We start from the raw sequence: 19755 nt of genomic DNA, 5'->3' as shown, positions 1-19755 counted from the left end.
TTTATTGTCCTTCTATGAATTCAATGAATTAAATAAGAATGTTAAATACAATACTACCCATATCTTAATGGATGTGAGCAGCTCCAGACACATGATGTCATCCTAACACATATTTGCAAGTTGAATTCCTGAGGGTGTACCGTAAACGTAGGTGTTATAATAGGAATGCAGAGTGATGGTCCCTTTTGGTGCTCTCCCTGGCACCTATCACAGGACCTATGGGCTTCTGGGCAGAGGGCCGCTGCTGGCACTGCCTGCCAGAGAGCTCTCTGTTTCTCTGCAACTGCAAAAGTTAAGCCAAGCCTTTCCTCTTCGCTGGCTTCCCGGGGCTTCTCTGACTAGATGGAGTAGGTACGGGGGTCCACCACCTTTCATCTGCAGCCCTCTTCTGCCCTGTTTGTCTTCCTCCATCCCTGCTGCACGAGAGGGGCCTGGCCCTCCCAAGAAACAGGCTTAAGGTGGAGTCCACCCCCGTGCAGCCTTGGAATTGTACAATTCTAAGCGGTCTTTAGGACAAACAGAACAATAAACAAGGAGTCTTTTTGAGGTGTGTCATGGAGCCTAAATCCAACAGAAAGGTCCGGCTCAAAAACACAGTAGCCTTACTCACACCCTGGGAGAATCAAATAATGCACAAAATGGTTTGTGGTCTCTTAATTTTTCCTTTATATACCCGCCCTGGAAAGATGAATGGAAAAAACTGGAGATGGAAAGTTTGGGGATGGAGAGAAAACTTTCCTTTAAATATATATTAATTTTGTCATTTTGTTTTAATTAGTGATGCAAGGTTCTTGCATTTTACTATTTTTCACATTTCACTATTTTTTAAGATGAAAATAGACTTATGTTTTGTTTCCAGCAGGCCTGCTTCAGCCCTGCTGCTGCCCTAGGAAGTTGGAAGCAGGAATCCTTTTTGTCATCTGAATATCAATCTTACCCATAGCAAATATTTACTGAATGGGTGAGTGAGGCCACTTGTCAAGAGTTTTCTTTGTAGAGGTGCAATTAAAATTCAAGTTCCTCATCCTGTCTCCCACATCCTCTTTATTTTTCAAAGCTTTTTGTAGCCATATCCTGAAAAATAACTACTTTGCAAGTAAATTTCTAAACAGAATCCTATCCAATTTACTCCTGAATGACTTAAAAAAATAAAAATTGGCATAAAGGATGATTAAATGATTTTTTTTCATAAAAGCACTGAATGTCAATGAAAAGAAGGCATATTTTATGTATGACCATTAATTCAACAGCAGACTTATATATACTACACTCAGTTGTATGGCATAAGAGGGCATCACTTAGTGGGGAATTGAATTTACTAAAAGGAACCTTGATATTTTAGATGAGTAAATTCATCTGACAGAAGCAAGCAGGCTTATTATGCCTCAGAAAGCACATGATTTTTTTTTTTAACAAACCAAGCCCCATTTCAGAGGTCAAAAATATTCCCTCAGCCCCAGAGCCAAACATTAGAGGTCAGGCCTTGACTGACATGTGGGATCCCACAATTGCGCCACGTTCAATGGGCCACTTTATTTTCTTATTCTACAGCCATGGCCCCTAGAGTTGACTAGCACCTCGAATGAACATCGGATTCACTATAACCTTCAGACAAATAACGCCCCAGCAATATCATTTTATAAATGGAGTGATTTAAATTGGGCTAAATGATTTGCCCAAGGTGGAGGCAGTCACACTAATGCTGGGTTCTTCCATTACATCATTATGCCTCTAAAGCAGGTAATAAAAACAAATCATCTGAAACCTCTAAAAACAGCTGGAGGAACATTTGTGACCATCAGCATTTAAAAAAATCTCCACTTAAATATTACATATTTATGCACTCATACATAAAGGGAGATTGAAAGAATAAATTGACTCTAACATATTCTTGGGAATAATAATTGCTTTTATAAATTTTATAGCAACTATTAAATGTAACAATATTAAGCACTTTCCTTATGTGCACTGAGTGCATTAGACGCATTATCTCAATTTCAAAGATCAAAAGAGCCTTATGTGTTAGGTATAATTACTGATATTTTCAGAGGAAGAAACTGTGGCTTAGAGAGTTTTTAGTCAGCAAGTTCTAGTTGGTAGAGCCAAGACTTAAACTGAGGTTTATCAGATCCAAACTGCCACATTATGCCTATGCTAATCTATGTCCAAATTTGCTTTCTTCCTCTAACTCTAAGTGGTAATTTCGTACATGTACATTAGAAAAGTTTTAGCATACTAAACCATACCCATGTTTTTTTAAAAATCAATGGTACAGTGAGAAGTAACAGTCCTTCACCCCACCTTCACTCTATTCCTCAAAAGCAACTACTTCTAAGCAGTTTGGTTTGTTGGATTTTCTCATGGTTACTTCCATATCTTTAAATAATTGCACATACTATTTTCTTGATTTATTAACATTGGGCACTAATGACTGGCTACTCTGATAGCTTATGACTAATGTCACTCATCTTCTCTCATTCTTCTTGTTATCTGCACATAGTGAGGTCATTAGTATGGGTCCCTCAGATGTTACCTCAATACCGCCAATACATTCAATAAAATAAAAAGAAGTACCAACTTTGAACAAGAGAGATCAAATACTAACCTTACACAGAGACTCCAATCACCTCCCAAGAAACACCAAGAGAGTTAGCTGAGCAAACCAAACCAGACTTTTGTACAGAAGGCTAGTTACAATATAAACGTGAAACAACTAACTGCTTAGCTAAGCCTGTTACACAAAAAATAGAACCAAAGATCCTAAATAACCTTTTTAGAAAATTAAATAAAATAAAACATTCTAAATTATAATAACAACACAACTATGGAGGACTAGAAGTAAACTAAATAAGAAATACCTGGTATACACATATTTTTTAAAAACTATAACATTTTACTGATGAATACAAACCATCTTCCTGATGAGAAGACTCAATATTATAAGAATGTCAGTTTTCAAAGTTGATATGGTTTCTGTCATTTTTCTTGTGTGTTATAAAAACCAATGATATTTATGTGTCATATATCTATAGTTAGAATCTGCTTATGACATTCTGCTATTCAAAATCACCCAGCACCTCCCTACATTTTCAGGAAACCTCAGAATCCTTGATAAAGTGCGACCTTTCAGGATGGTCCCTGGCAACCTCCTCAGCTCCATCTCCCACAACAGCCCTAACTCAAATTCCTCACCCGGATCCTCTGGCCAGGTTATAACATGCAGTTTCCTAACGGTGCTGTTGGTACCTGCTACTCTCTCTGCCTTGAAAACACTTTTCCTATTTCCTTCTTTCACCTTTTGATGCAGCTCAGGGCTTCTTACACTTTCTTGTGTCTATGAATTGCCTGGGGACTTGGTTTAAAATGCAGATGTGCTTCAGTACTTCTGAGGAGAGGCCTGAGATCCTGCATTTCTAATTAGCTCCACAGAGTAGTAGCATATCCTTAGCAAGGACCGGACTAACTACTGCTCCTTTTTGATGGTCTAGTTCAGCCACATCTAGCCAGCTCTCTCTGGATCTCACCCTCCCAGCACCCCTATAGTACTAGGTGCTGTGCTAGTGGAGACTTTGATGGTAGACACACTCTTTTATCGGTTTATACTATCTTGTACATTATCTCGCACACACAAAAAACTCAGTATTGAATAAGTGAATGAACTGGTGATATGGGAAAAATAAACTTTGTTTAGGAGTTAGAATACAATGTTTAAAAAGTCACACCTGACATAATTCTCCCTGAAATTTCTATATTTTTTATTGAATTCACTTCAGAAAGAATTTGACAAGAATGGAATGGAATGGCATGGCATGGCATGGAATGGAATGGAATGGAAATAGGTTAAGTGCTCTAAAGTTTTTCTTGATCGTTAGAAATTATGAAATACTAAAAAACACAACCAATAATGCAGAATGGTTTTCTATTACCTAAGTAGCTAAGATATTTGGTGCACTCTACAAATCACTCTTTTCCCAGAAGAACTCAGCTTCATTTTAGATATGTATTTTATCTTGCAGCATTTCTCGATAATCCTTTACTTTTTAATATTTCTTAGAGTCTATAAAGCATTTTAGCATATACATTTTCCTCTTAATTCTACATAACCTAAGAGATCAATAATGTTTTTCTGATTATCCATGAAAAACCTGATACCATAAAAGGATTATGAGTTTACCTAACTTGCTAAGGTCATCGAATCAGGTATTAACAGAGCAGGAGCTTAAACCCACATCTTCTGATGCCTTAGTCCAGTGCTCATTCACCTTATCTGGTTGAAAGTTTTTCAAAGCTCTAACCAAGCAGAGATGGTGATATAATACAAGGTATCATATCCACAATATGCAGTTTTGATTTTGATAAAAATCACTTTTTTGTCTCTGTTCCACAATTTTTGCCTCTATTTAAACAACAAATTTAATTTGTGTATGTTATTGTTTTCTTTTCTCCTTTTTTCTTTCTGGCCTAGATTTCAGGGCTGACTAAAATTATTGACTTGTGGGAAAAAAAGTTCAATAACTCATACCTTGCAAAGAACTCCATAATGATAGTTAGCAGAGCTAACTAATGAACAGAAAGCACCTACTACCACAGTGATCAGAGTATCAGCACTGCAGGAGATCTCAGAATTTGTTAGTTAACAGATTAGAGGATTGGGCCACAGAAGTAAAAAGTTTCATAGTCCAGGAAAACAAATTACTTACTAGTTACACTGAGATTGCTAGCTGGGCACCCTGACTTCTGAGCCTGTGATCTCTCCACTGAGACCTGTCATTGACCACACCAAGTTGAAAATCAAGACCTGTGGAGTTCAACGTGGACTAACCTGGGATGAAAACTGGCCTGAAGAACCCCAATAACTTTTAAAATAAAGCACTCCAATGCTCACATGATATTGCACATAATTTTTGGAATTATATGTATTTAATGTTACCGTGGCCTTACCAGGCCTTGCCTAATCTGAGCACAGCTACCTCTCAGATCTCATTTCCTCCCACTCCTCCTGCACTCACTCAGCTCCACTCCAGCCTCCTCTCTGTTTCCCCAACACATCAAGCAGCCCCTAAACAAAGTCGTTGCACTTCCTGAGTCCTCCGTTTGCAACATTTTGCACCCTAGGACTTGATCCCTCACTCCCCCTTTGTTCAAACATCAGCCTTTTGAAGACTTTTCCTTTTCTGACAACCCATCTGAAAAAGCATGTGCTGTCCCTTTCTATCCCATTAACTTTACTTATTTTTCTCAATGGCAGTTATCATCTTCTTAATATATATCTTCTTGCTAATTTATTTATTGTCCTCAGCTTCTACAGTGTGTCAGAGAATTCCCCACTCTAATGAACCTGGGACAGAGTAGGTACCCAAAGACTGATTAAAATACCCCAGATTTGAGAGAGGCAGGACAGCTCAGTAAAAATCTGGAGGTGTAGAAGTCTTCTTCTCTATTAAAAAAGAATTAATTTGCCCCTTAAAAAAAGTGTACATGCATGTCACATACTGAAAGCTAACAAACTTTTTACCTAAAGTTTTACATGAGTGACTCTTTACAGAAAGGCTTTATTAAGGTATTATTTACAACTAATTGGACTTTACCACCAAGGTTACTCAGGTGCATCTACACATAAGAACCTTTAATAAATTGAATTTTTGAACATTCAGCCTCCAACATCAGTAAACCTCCATCTTAGGTTTTATGGTGCTTTAGGCCAGGTCTGGCTTGGATTAAGTCCATGTTTTAAAAATCCAGGCATTGATTTATTTCATGCCTAAGGCCAATGTGATTGGAACACACTCCATGCTTCATAAACAAAATACTTTGGTGGTGAAAGATTCCAATTCCAAGACAGAAAAGTATTCAAGAGGCTGACAAGTGCATCTGTTTTGCCTGATTCAGAAACACATGTTAAAAAACAACACCACCAACAACCACAGAGCCTGGCCAGAACCCTGGCCACTTCGAAAGTGTATAGTTTTCTGTAATTGTGCTTGTGATGACTGCTTGTGACTGTGAGATTTTAAATGGAGCCTGTGCCATTCTCAGTCTGGGCCTGGATTCCATGGGAGTTCACAAAGTGTCACAGCTGTGCTGGAACGTCACCTGCACTCATGCCCACTTTACCACATCTGAGGGAATCCAGCCACTCTCACGGCAGGGGCTCCCTGGTTCTTTGCTTTCATCAAAACATTCCATAGTCTCTAGGGATTTCCCAGACAGCCTGGGATACCAGATGCTGCTACTGTGCCCCTGCAAGCCTGCATTCTTCCTTCTACCTGATATTTCCATACCTGTCTTCTTCCAGCTTCTAGGCTCAAGAAGAGAGATGAGGGATGGAGAAGGCAGTTCCCACCTGTCTTTTTTCCTGTTGCTGCTATACACAGTGTCACAACCTTGACAGCTTAACAAAGCACAAATGTATTATCTTACTCTGGAGGGCACAGTGTGAAATCAGTTTCACTAGGGTAATGTCAAGGAGTCATCAGGGTTGGTTGCTTCTCTGGAAGCCCTGAGAGGAGAATCTGTTTCCTCCCTTTTGTCAGCTTCTAGTGACCTCTTGTATTCCTTGGCTTGTGGCCACTTCTTCCTGGTTCAAAGTGTATAGCTCCAATCTCTGCTCCTGTCATCACATCGCCTTCTCTTCTGACTATAGTCAAATCATTTCTACCTTCTTCTTATAGGACACCCCTACTACATGTAGGACCCATCCAGATGCTTCTGGAAAATTTCTCCATTTTAAGATTCTTAATCACATTTGCAAAGCCCCTTTTGCCATATCATGTAACATTCACAGGTTCTAGGAATTAGGACATGGGTATCTTTGGGACCATTATTCAGCCTCCCACATCATTGCTCTCCACTACCCTTCAACTTCCTTTTATATGTTACCTAAATTTGATAAGGGGCACTGCTGAAGTCCCAAATCCTGAGAAGAGACACCATTTAAACTTCTATTTAATCACTCACCATTTTATTCAACAAATATTCAATGGGTACCCACTAGGCCACCAGAACTGTGTTGACCTTTGAAGCAAACATTATAAATATATCTCTGCTCTCATGGAACTTACCTGGTCACATCATCCCATTACTCCTTTCCCTGTGGATTTGCCCTTCCAAGTCCAGTCCTGCCTTCCTGACCCTAAGCCAAGTAGTGCTGCCTTTCTGGGAGAATGGGGCAAGAACAGAATTCATTTTTACCATGTAACATGAATTCTTAATTTATTAACATAAAAACCTACTCAGAGGATGATTTATTCTTTAGTTACTACGTTTACTTTACCTAAGCTGAAGTTGCATGGAAAAATATTGTAATGTCCTAGGCATGGGTTAAATTTGTGAAGGCTTCTAATCTCCTTTGAATAGGGATTAGTAACCACATAAATATTGCCCAAGAAATAGCTGATTGCTGGAGAGTGAAGGTGCTTTTACTGCAAAGTATACTAAATGACTACTCAGAATTGTGGACTGTTTATAGAATCCATCTGCACAGAAAGGAGTCTGCTTCCACCTACTGGCTGGAGAATTTCACAATCCTCAGTCCTACACAGGTAATTTCTACTTGGATTTTTTGCATTTGTTTCTGATTTATAGCCATAATGTCAGCTCCTGTCCACTTAGACCTTCTTTACTTCAAAACCTACCACTCCTTCTAGTCTTTGCTTCTGGAGTGATTGATTAAACTAGCCAGTATGTTGTGTTACAAACATTGTTAGGCAGCTACAGATATCCAAGAGGACATCTGAACTCATGAAGGAGTCTTACTACACTTAGAGAAGCCTGAGGGAAATGGGCAAGACAATCCAAGGAGGTAAGGGGAATGTCAGCAGACACTTGATTAGCAAGAGCTGAGGACAGAATTCTGTGGCTCCCAAGGCAATTTGGGGGATCATGACTGGCCTTCGTTATGTTGTATGAGAACAAACAACTTGAGAATTCTCTAGGAAAGTCACAATTTCCAGGAAAAAATTATTTTGTGGTCTGTAGTGTTAAGAATGTATCAGAAAATAGGGCTAATTAAGATTATGTTACAGAAAACCAAATGTGGTGCTATTCAAGAGGACATACACTTTTCCTTTTGAGGATGAAAATCTTATTCTGAATTTGAGCCAAAAAGAACTAGAAAGAACAAGGAAAGACTATGTGTAATATGAAATATATTAGCAAACTTTGTCATAAGTTCCTATAGAATTAGCATGAATATGATCTATAATCAAATAAATATGAAATGAAACAATAGTGAGTTTCCATTTTGCAACTAATTGTCCAAGATTGAAAAAAATATGGCTGATTGATATGAATTGAGAGGTGCCATATATATATATCTCAAGGGACTGTTATTGATAGAATCTTAAATTCAAAAGTGAGTTTTGAAAAGCTTACACTCTTTGAATCAGTAATTTTCGCTCTAGGGTAGTATACTACAGTAATAGTCATAGATGTGCTCAAACGTTTGTATTAAAAAGATGTTCATTGCAGTATTGTTTATAATTTTCAAAAGTCTATTATAACACTTAGCAGGTGTTGAATGATTATAATGTTTTTGACATTGTGCTTGATCCTCAATCCTGAGAGATAGCAGAAAATGAAGGAGATAGAAAATAAAAAAGAGGAAAAGAAAAATAATGTAAGAAAATAGAAGTAATGGAGCATTATTTGGCTATCCCCTCTCTTTCCTAACAGCCTAATGAGTTGGTATTTCAAACCTTGGAAAGAAATTAAAGGTAAAAGCCTTACAAATGGTTTAGATGAAATTTTGTGACACTCTTGGAAAAAGCCCATTCTTCTTCTACTCCACCTCAACCACATATTTAAATCCCAAAGTTATGCTGTCCAGTAAGGTAGACACTAGCTACATGTTGCTACTTAAATCTAAATAAAATAAAAAATTTAATTCTTTGGTCATACTAACCACACTTGAAATCCTTAATAGCCTCATGTAACTAGTTGCTATGACATTTGAGAATGCAGTTATAGAACATTTTACCACCACAGAAAGTGGTGCTTTTGCACAGCACTACCTTGGAGACTCAACAGAGACAAATGTAAGTAGAATTTCTGTGCCTTGTTGAGCAGCGGGAAGAATATTCTCCTCCATTCTACTTTAAATATTCTCACCCCATCCTTGAGTCTTTTTTTTTTTTTTTTTGGTATTTCTCATTACCTGGAACTGCTCCAAAATAATAACTTCAGATTTCCACTTTTTTCCTTCAGCTCATTACTTTCAGTATACCTGTCCTCCTAATTTACTGAATCTTCAACATACTGGCCCTTTGATTTTCTTTCTATCCATTAACACATAGATTTCCAATAAAAATAAAAAATAAGGATTATATAGGTATCCTGCTAGATACTCTGTATTACCTTAAAGAATTTCTAGTCATAATTTGCTAAGTGATTTAATAATGAGTAAATTAATATTTTTATCAAATGCCTTGTCTGCATCTTTTGAGATGATTATATAAGTTTAAGATTTTTTTTTTCTTTTTATGCTACGGATGGAATGAATTACCTTAATTGACTTTTGATTCTTAAGTCATTCCTTAATTATAAGAAATACCCTCAGAAAACTGGAAGTAGAAGGGAACTTCTTCAACCCACATCTACAAAAACCTACAGCTAGCATCATTATTTAACCGTGAAAGACTGAAAACATTCTCCTCTAAGATCACGAACAAGGAAAGGATGGATGCCTGCTTTCATCACTTCTATTTTGGGATATGATAGTCCAGAGAGGACACTGGAGGCTCTAGACAGTACAATACAGCAGGGGTGAGGGAAAGGCATTCAAACTGCAAAGAAAGAAGTGCAACTTTATTTGCACGCAACATGGTAATATACACATTACCTTACATTAAAAGTCTTAAAAAATGTATTTTTTAATATCCACTAAAACTACTAAGTGAGCTTAATAAGGTTGCAAGATATAAGTTCAATATACAAAAATTAATTTTATTTCTATATATTAGTATTAGTCAGAAATTAAAAATAATATAATTTATAATAGTATAAAATGTGAAGTGCTTAACACATTTACAAAAGATGTGAAAGACTTGTACACTGAAAACTACAAAACTCTGCTGAAAGGTAAAGAAGACTTAAAGGAGAGATATACCATGTTTATGGATTGTATGACTCAATATTGATAAGATGCTAATTATACCAACCTAGTCTACAAGTCACTGCAATCCTGATCTAAATTCCAGCAGAGTTTTTTCAGAAATTAACAAGAAGATTCAAAAATTTATATGGAAGTGTCAAGGACCTCAAATAGCCACAACATTCTTGAAAAAGAAGAACAAAGTAGGAAGACTTACACTATCTGATTTCAAGAATTAATATGAAGCTATAGTAATCGAATACTATGGTATTGATGCAAAGATGGACATATTGATCAATGGGAAGCAGATAAATGGTTGGGTCTAGGGTGGGTAGTGGGAGAGAGGGGCAGGAGAAAATTTTGGGGGTAACATGTTTATAATTTTTGTCTCATTGATGATCACATATGTCAGAACTCATTAATTGTACACTTTATGTATATGTAGTTTACTGTGTATTCATTTTTCTTCAATAAAGCTGTTAATATTTTTCAAAACATTATCTGTGTTTACATATCCTTTGTAAAGCCTTCTTATTTCTCTAAGAGAATACATATCCCAGATTGAAGACCACTGGGCCAGAGCATTAAAAAATAAGATAGGAAAACAGATATTAGATCTCCTTCTGAGTACCAGACACCTTCAGGATTTATACACTTGGCAATGGAGAGTTTTTGAAGGCATGGTTGATTCATTCACCTAGAATAATTGTTCAATACATACAATTTACTTAGCACTGTATTAAACTCTGACTTAACGAAAGAAATCAAGTCCCTGCCCTTTTGCTGTTCATGTTTTAGTGGGGGGAAAACAATATACAAACATGTTTTATAAAATCCTGTTGTTTTAAGAAACACAGAGTGGTGCAATGTAGGGCAAGGGATAGAGAATTACAGATGTTACACTTTTTAAAAAAAATTTATCTTTATTGTTGAGAGTATTACAGGTGTCCCATTTTTCCCCCCAATTGACCCCCTCCACTTTGCTCCCACCCCCTCCCCAGGTCTTTGCCCCATTATTAACTGTGTCCATGGGTTATGCATATATGCATATAACTTCTTTGGTTAATCTCTTCCCACCCTCCACCCCCCTTCCCTCTTTCCTCTGAAACATGATCGTCTGTTGGATGTGTCAATGTCTCTGGATCTATTTAGTTCATCAGATTCTTTTGTTCATTAGCTTTTTCTTAAAGAACACCCTTCAACTTTTCCTGTAGTGCTGGTCGGGTGGTGATGAACTCCTTTAGCTTTTTCTTATCTGTGAAGCTCTTTATTTGACCTTCAGTTCTAAATGATAGCTTTGCTGGGTAGAGCAATCTTGATTGTAGTTCCATGTTTTTCATCACTTTGAATATTTCTTGCCATTCCCTTCTGGCCTGCAAAGATTCTGTTGAGAAATCAGCTGACGGTCGTATGGGTGCTCCCTTGTAGGTTAATTGCTTTTCTCTTGCTGCTTTTAAGATTCTCTCTTTGTCTTTAACCTCTGGCATTTTAAATAGGTCAGGGCAAGCATCTGTGAGGTAGCAACAACTGAGCAGAAAAAAAATGATTGAACGAAACCACAGACATCTGGAAGCAAAGTATTCCAGGTAGAGGGAAGAATAAGTGCAAAGCCCTTGAGACAGGAGCATGATTTGGATGTTTTGGGAAGATCCAGGATGCTTATGTTGCTGGGAAGTGATGACTAAGTAGGAAATTTTTAAGAAATAATGTTACAAGGATAAGCAGAGAAGAGATTCTGCTGGCTCTGGTAAAATATGAAAAGGACTTGAATATTTATTCTAATTGGGCTAGGAAGCTATTGGAAGATTGTGAGCACAATTTTCACAGATAATTTCATTGTGTTGCATGAGCATCATGTTTTACTCTTCAAACAAATGAATTGATTGATATTTTCAACATTTTCATCACATCTGCAGATAATTGGATAACTCCTTCCTATACAATTATAGAGAGCTTCCTTACCATCTTGAACTAATTTTCCAGTTTAAGTCTTTGCTTTTAACATCATTTCATTGCTCTACGTTTACTTCAAATGGAAAATTTGTTTACTTATTCACTCAAAAATATGATTTACTAGGTGCCTGGCACTATTGTAGGCACTCAGAATATAGCAGTGAACAAAATAGATGAAAACCTATCCTTGCTCTTCTGAAACTTACACTGTAGTGTAAATTTATTGTTGCCCGGGCAGGTGAAAACAGACAGTAAATAAAATACATGACTAAAATTCATAGTATGATGAATAATGAGAGAAAATAAAGTAGTAAGACGTTTTATTGAGGTCAGAGGGAATGATGTTTAAAATAATGGTCTGAGAAGACCTCACTGAGAAAGTATCATTTGTGTGGATACTAAAAGACAGTGATGGAGTGAGCTATGCAGATATCTGGAGAAGAAACTTCTAGGGAGAAAGAACAGCAAATACAAAATTCCCGAGTGTAGGTCTATATCTTATAGGGCCATGAGGCCATTCTTTGGACTTCATGTTGAATGATGTAGGAAGTCATCAGAGAATTTGAGCAGAACAGTGTCATGATGTGACTTTTTTTAACATGAGGATTCTGGCTACTGCATTTAAATTTACACGAGGGAGTGTGGTTTGTGAAGAGAGTAGTGATTGTAAAGAGATAAGATAAGCTGAGATACAAGTTGGAGGGCTTTACATAATTCAGGACTAGAGTCATAGACATGGAAGTGGTAAGAAACAGTCAGATTCTGAATATATTTTGACATCAGAGCTTGATATGTATGGTGTGAGTAAGCAAGGAGTCAAAAATTATTCCAATATTGTGTGTGTGTGCATGTGTGTAACTAGAAGTATAGAATTATAGTTAACTGAGATGGGGAATATAGGAAAGAGGTTTGAGAAGGAAAGATGAGGAGAACAGCTTGGAAAATGTTATATATGAGGTGTTTATTACATGTCTAAAGGGGGATGGTGATCAGGCCATGGAAAAAATCTAGAACTCATCAGGAAAGTCCTGGCCAGAGATAAAAATTTTGGAACTACCAACATATAGGTGGTATTAAACACATGGAAAAAAAGATTATCTTAATACAATGGTTGAATCCTGAGATTGCCATGGAATAAGTGATACGAACACATAAAGTTGTCATGGAATAAGTGGAAGTTGAATCCTGGGACACTCCAATTAAGAGGCCAAAGATAGAGGAAGGATTTAGTAAATGAGGCGGAAATAAAGAAGCCAGTGAGTTAAGAAGAAAACCACAAAGGATGGTTTCCTAAAAAGTATTTCTCCTGGAGGAGGGAATAATCAGCTCTGAAAAATACTGTGAGTAGTTCAAGTCAGATGAAGACCATTACATGTAGCATTCAGGTAACTTATGACTCGGGCTAGAGTAGTGTGAGTGGAGAGTAGGGGCAAAAACTTGATTGAAGTGTACTCAGGAAAGAATGTGAAAAAAGTAATGGAAAACAATGATAATAAATAAGCCTTTGAGAAGGTTTTATTTTTTTCTGTAAAAAGAACACAGAAATAGGGCAATGCCTAGAAAGGGAATGAAGTCAAAAGGGAATTTTGAAAATGAGAAAGTGATAGCACATTTCTAAGCTGATGGGAGCGTTTCTTTAGAAAGGGAAAATGGATATCTTTGGGAACTCAAGGAGAGGAGGCAATCTAGTGTACAAGTGGAGTTTGACCTTGGCTAGAGCATGGACAGGTCATCAAGGGACAGCATGTGGTACTGATTCACTAAATAGATAGATGTGGTGAAAGTAGCTCTTGGAAGTTTTGTTCTTTGTTTTCATCAGTGAAATAGTCAGAAGCTAAAGGTGGGAGAGGAAAGGGTGACTTAGAGTTTTAAGGAAAGAGATGAAGGCAAAAACAGTTACACAGAAAACAAGGTGACTTCAATAAGGAAAATGTAACATGGTACCTAGCTAGGCAAAACAAAGGGCCTACTTCAGTTTCACCATCACAAATTTAAAGTCAACATGGTGGAGGCTTCTTCTTCAATTACATTCATCAACATGGATGAATGGACAGAACAGCCTGAGAGTTGGACTTAATAAAAGCTGTAGTTTTGTCAAAAAATTATAATGATGCAAGGATCACAAAGGACTTGAAAAATGTGTGGAATAAAGTGATTTCCATCACCATTAAATTTAACCCAGATGTGGAGGGAAGTGAGGACATAAAATAAGGAACAGTGAAATCCCTGGAAGAATCAATCAGTGGATTGTAGATCCTGGTCAGTGGAAGCATTGTTGCACCTGAGGTACTACAGAGTGTGAGCTGGAAGATAGTGGCAATCCAATCCACAAAACTGGAGAATTTGTAGTTTTGGGTGTGACAGGTCTAAGATATGTCCATTGGTGTGAGCAAAAGTAAGATCATTGGAGGAAAAAGGTTAAAAAACTAAGAAGCCCCAGAATTATAAGGATTCTCTTCATGGTCATTGAAATCACCAATAATTATCACAGCAATACTATTTTGAGAGACTGACTTTGAACCAAGAGCTAAAAATGTCACGGAATAAGTGACTGGAGGATTGGTATATAATTTCAACAGAGGAAGGATAAGTGATAGTGTCTTTTGATATGAGATTCAAAACGATGGATTCTGAAGAAAGAGGGTGTGAAAATGGAAAGGCAAATTGGAAACCAGTCCACCTGGTGTGGAGCAATGATGCAAGGTGGAGGATGCTACTGCTCTCATTGATCACAGAACAGGAGAGGGAGGCAGTGACTTCAGGGAAGGGCCATGTTTAAGTTAGAGCAACAAGGTAAAGCAAAATAAATTCAGAGAAAAGGCTAAGGTAAAGGTAATTCAACTTGTAATTAACCATGAGTTCCAGAAATCTCAAGAGAAAGATTTCAGTTCAGGATTTTAGTTCAGGGAGAAATAGGAGGTGAGAGGCAGAAACATGGGTGTGCAGAGCCCTGTGGGGATTAGACAGGAACTGATGAAGGTGATCATGGAATCCCTACCTTCTTATGGTGGTGACTAGCATAAGAAGTTGATGGCTATAATAAGATTAATCCTGACGATGCCAGGGCCTAGTGGCAGTGGGTAGAGATATGTGGGGTTCTGACCAGAAGTATACAGCCTCCTGGAGCTTCCTCTTGACCACTGCCAGGGGAGGTAAGGTGGACAGGCAGTGACAGTTTTGCTTTGAGCCTGAAGGCACCCTCTTGAAGCATGCCTGTGGCACCCACCTGAGAATCCAGGAGTAAAAAATGTTGAAAAAAACACTGGGCACATGTCTTAGATTTTTATTTTTGTGTGATATAAATTAATTGCTTTAAATATGTATAATAAATACTATACACAAATTTCATACAGTGACTCTCATTGAGTATTAGGTATTGAATCTATAATCTATCAGGTACTGTGTAAATCTCTATAGATACATTATTTAATCCTACCCCAAACATTGACTTCCTACTTTATAGATGAGAATATTGATGTGCAGAAAGTTTAAATAACCTACTTAAGTCTATTATTGTTAGCAAGTATCAGAGACAAATTGGCGTCAAAATGTATCAGATTTCAAAGACCATAAAATGTCCTGAGAACTGTGATGATTATCTCTGAAATAAATATTAATAGGTTTTTAAAGCAAATTTTGCAATTCTACTGACCCATGGATGTTAGCATAATATCGATCTTGAAAGAACTGTTGTAACTCCATTCCTCTGACCACTAGTATTCTTTCACAAGTCACACAAGAACAATCTCACTACTTAAACAGTCATGGCAGAGAAAAGGTCACAAAAAAATGCTCTTTGACCTCTGGAAACACTCCAGAATTTCACCAGATAGCTTTAGTTTAGGGAGTATAAAGGTTCTCCGTTAATTTGTACCATTTACCTTATGGGATGTACGCTGGTGGAATAAAAATTTGAAGAGAAAATTATTAGCATGGGAACACCTAAACTGTATTCTTACTCTGAATGAAAGGTAAATCCTCAGAAACAACTGAAAATGTTCTCTATCTCTGCTACAGTGGTTCTCACAATTTGGCACTACATAAAAATTAACTGAAGTGCTTACTTAAAAACAAAACATAAAAAGCATAATCTTCACTCAACTGAAACAGAATCTCCTCAGAAATAAAGCTTAATAAATGAACTTTTACAGCAGAAAAGTTTATAAATTCTGACAAATATAACCTTTAAAATACAGGACTCTAGCCCTGGCCAGTGTTGCTCAGTGGTTAGAGCTGGTTCGACGATTCCCGTCAAGGGCACATACCTGGGCCACAGGTTCGGTCCACTGCCTCAGTTGGAACATGTGCAGGAGGCAACCAGTCTATGTGTCTCTCACATCAATGCTTTCTCTTTCTTCCTCCCTTCCTCCCTTCAAGTCCCTCTCTAAAAATCAATGGAAAAAATATCCTCGAGTGAGGATTAAATGAATAAACAAACAAATTACAGGAATCTGGAACAGACTCTTAGGATAGCTAGTTAATTTTCTTCTATCTGCCTAGGACAATGACCTGATGGTTAATCATCATTGTACTGATAAAGAAGAAAAGCCAACTAACTATTTAAAAACAGACTTTAACAACAGTTAAAGGGATGGACTTCTTGCTGCTGCTGTAGGAGTCTAAGTCAAGGTAAGAACCTTTGAAATTCTCTAATTTCAACATTTTTTCTATTGAGAAAATTCCACAAATTTCAAGAACAAAATATAGGGTGTCCCCCCAAAATGCGTACATATACTCTGAATAATTATAAAGGCAGTGTTTATTAAAATTCATTGCATTTTCAAAATTGAGCTATCAGCTATTAAAGTGTGTATACATTTTGGGGGGGACACCCTGTATTTTGATAGACATGATAAATATTACACACTTTATTCCTGTGTCTTCTACACACGTATGTTCTAAGCCCTTAAAACCTATTAAGTACCCCTTCTGGAAATAGCTAAGCCTCTGGTTTATATACTCTTAGAAATAAAATACAGAAGATTAGCCATTCATAATTTAAATACAAAGTTTGAAAACCTATTCCAATTACTTTCTAGAGAACTGGTATTTCAAGTCTGAAAAATGGACCTCTGGTTACCTTCTCAAAATATGTTACAAGTCAATTATCCTTACTAACTCCATAGAATTATTATATCTCCCTCCCTATTTCGTTTATTCCATCTTAACTGTATAATATGGGATGGAGAGTTAGTTGACAAATATCAAGAAATGGGAAGTGTCCCAAAGTCTCTTACCCACCTCTTGTTTCCTTTTGTCAACTCAAGTTTGACTTGGGTGAGGGAAAAAGAAAGATGTTTTCTACATAATTCTATCTCTGATTAAAAAAAAAAAAAAAGTCACCCTGGCCGGTGTTGCTAAGGGGTTAGAGCATCAGCTGAGCACCAGAGTATGGAGTTTGATTCCTGGTCAAGGGCATGTACCTTGGTTGCAGGTTCCATCCCTGCCCCGGTCGGGAGCGTGAGGGAGCAACCAGTTGATGTGTCTCTCTCACATCCATCTCTCTCTCTCTCTCTCTTTCTCTCCCTCACTCTCCACTCTCTAAAAAATTGATAGAAAAAACTATCCTCAGGTGAGGATTAACAAAACAAAATAGAAAAAGAAAGAAAATCTGCTCAGCACAGTTCCTGATACAAACTAGACTCAATAAGTGTTAGTGCCCCTCTCCCATTCAGGAAGGTGGGTACCCTAATAAGACAATTGTTATTGTCAAAATAAGGTGGAAGATGGGGCAAGTCCCCTCATAAAGGGCTAAGAAGTTAGTTAATGCTGTTTCCCATTTTTCTTCCTCGGTTCTACAGATAGAACATGGTAGAGGCTGGGCCACTTGCTTGCACAGATTTTCTATGATTTCTCAGACAGTAAAATCTTTACACAGATAAGCAGAGGCTGGAGAGATTCTGCCCTCTAACCACCCCAAGCAAAGTAGGCAGAACTGGGCTATTCTGCTCAGGGAGGAAAGAGTTGCAATGCTACATCTGAATGCCTCTGCTCCTATCTTATAAATGTTAAATTTGTACACCATTTGTTTGGAAATCTGAGGAAAAAAATATGTCTACAGAAAACTATGTTAAATGTCTCCGAATTGGGCTCAAAGTGCCACGTTGGAATGGAAAGTGTGGTATTTAAAGTCAAGTCTATATTGATTGTCCCACTTTCTAGTTGCTTTGTAGCTACTTATGACAACATAATTGTTCTAAGAAATGAGGGTAAAGGTGCCTGAATTCCCAACTTTTTTTCTGGATATTTTCCCCCAATATCTAGAAGTATGGACTAGTAGTCTTTCTGGGAAAGTTGTGGAAATACAGGAAGAGAAATGACTGTTTACAAGGTATATTCTCCAGAGAGCGGCAGTGTGGGAGAGGTTATTTCAATGGGAGTAACTGGGAAAATATCTAAGAGGGGAAACTTGGGGCAGAACTGCAACCAAGAGATGGGGAAGAACCTCACAGGTTCAGAGTAAACATACAGAGCACTGAAAGTGGTGAGAGAATAGTCTTCAAGAATATTTGTCCAGTGGCCAAAAATCAACACGGAAACCTAAAGCTAAACTTTGCAAATCATTCATAGACATTTGCAATGCTAGAATTAAGTGGTAAAACATTATTTTCAAACATTTAAATCCTGAGAGACGATATAGGAAGAGGTATTCATGAAAAAAAAAAATGACAGGAAATTTATCAAAAGGCCGCTTATGACTTTAGGACCACCAAACTATTGATTTTCTCCCCCCTCCACTCCACTCAGTAACTGCGCAGGTAGAGGTGTGTTAGTGGATTTATAGATTGATTGATGTTGACCGTGTGGCTTTTCTGATTTCTGAATTGCATTTTGTTAAAGTGAAATAAGTTACACTTTTTCTCCCTGAATAGGTCATCATTTTGAACAGAACATCTGTGGCCATTGAAAACAGTCACATAGTATCTGTAGTTCCATGATGGACCCAGATCAAGATCTGAATAAGCCAGCAGAGGCAGAACCATCAAGGAAAAGAAAAAGCAGATGCTGCGATGGATTCAAGGTGGAATGAGTTTCATGGTTTCAAACTAAAATAAGTGAAGGGTAGACTTTGTTTTTTAAAGAAAAGGCAACCAGTTTTTAGGGAAAAATGTTATATTTCGAATTAGAGTTTTCAACTGAAGCATACATTGAAATATTAACAGAGTGATCCATATCTTGATTTGAATCCAAGTGAAATCTGAAAAATATACTTTTGGTGATATTTCTGATGGCTAAGAGTTTATAAATGTTAAATATTTAGAAATAATTTAATATCTTTTCTTTGGTTCTTGATGGACCAAAAGATATTTATAAATGTGATTAAAATAAAAGTTGTTGTATAATGGGTAATATGTAAAAATAGTCTTAGAATTGACCTATAAACAGAGAAGATTAATCAGTCTTGTGAATCACTGTAGTCTTGACCTATTTAAATTTTTTTAGAGAGCAGCATTTTTTATTTTAATAACTTAAATATTGTCTGATGGAAAAGAGATCTGCAAGAACAGTCAAAAGACCTGGCCCAGAGACCTAGCTGCTGACTTAGGAAAGCCATTTGATTTTCCATATGCAAGTTAGTAAAAGTAATAATCCTTTCTTGTGCTTTTGTCACCAAACTGTGAGACATTAAATGATATAGACTATATCAGGGATTTTCATAGACAGGAAAGAGTACTCTTTGAATACGGTGTTGAAGTCACCAAGACTCAGGG

General features: G+C 37.2%; 1 protein-coding gene across 2 annotated transcripts in view; it reads left to right on the top strand.

Annotated features, from left to right (window-relative positions):
* The first annotated feature begins 7398 nt into the window (after positions 1 to 7398).
* The window catches only part of LOC308552225 (solute carrier organic anion transporter family member 1B3-like), a 51132-nt gene continuing 38775 nt past the window's right edge, over positions 7399 to 19755 (top strand). For both annotated transcript variants that reach the window (XM_081127315.1, XM_081127316.1), the window contains exons 1-3: positions 7399 to 7541; positions 16544 to 16672; positions 18916 to 19064. In XM_081127315.1, coding sequence (XP_080983441.1) covers positions 18978 to 19064 — 87 coding nt within the window. In that variant the 5' untranslated portion in view covers positions 7399 to 7541; positions 16544 to 16672; positions 18916 to 18977. The remainder of the gene's footprint in view (positions 7542 to 16543; positions 16673 to 18915; positions 19065 to 19755) is intronic.

The sequence above is a fragment of the Miniopterus schreibersii genome (assembly GCF_964146895.1).
Source record: "Miniopterus schreibersii genome assembly, chromosome: 2".
Lineage (NCBI taxonomy): Eukaryota > Metazoa > Chordata > Mammalia > Chiroptera > Miniopteridae > Miniopterus > Miniopterus schreibersii.
The sequence above is the reverse complement of the archived record's forward strand: the minus strand, read 5'-3'. Positions and strand labels throughout refer to the sequence as shown.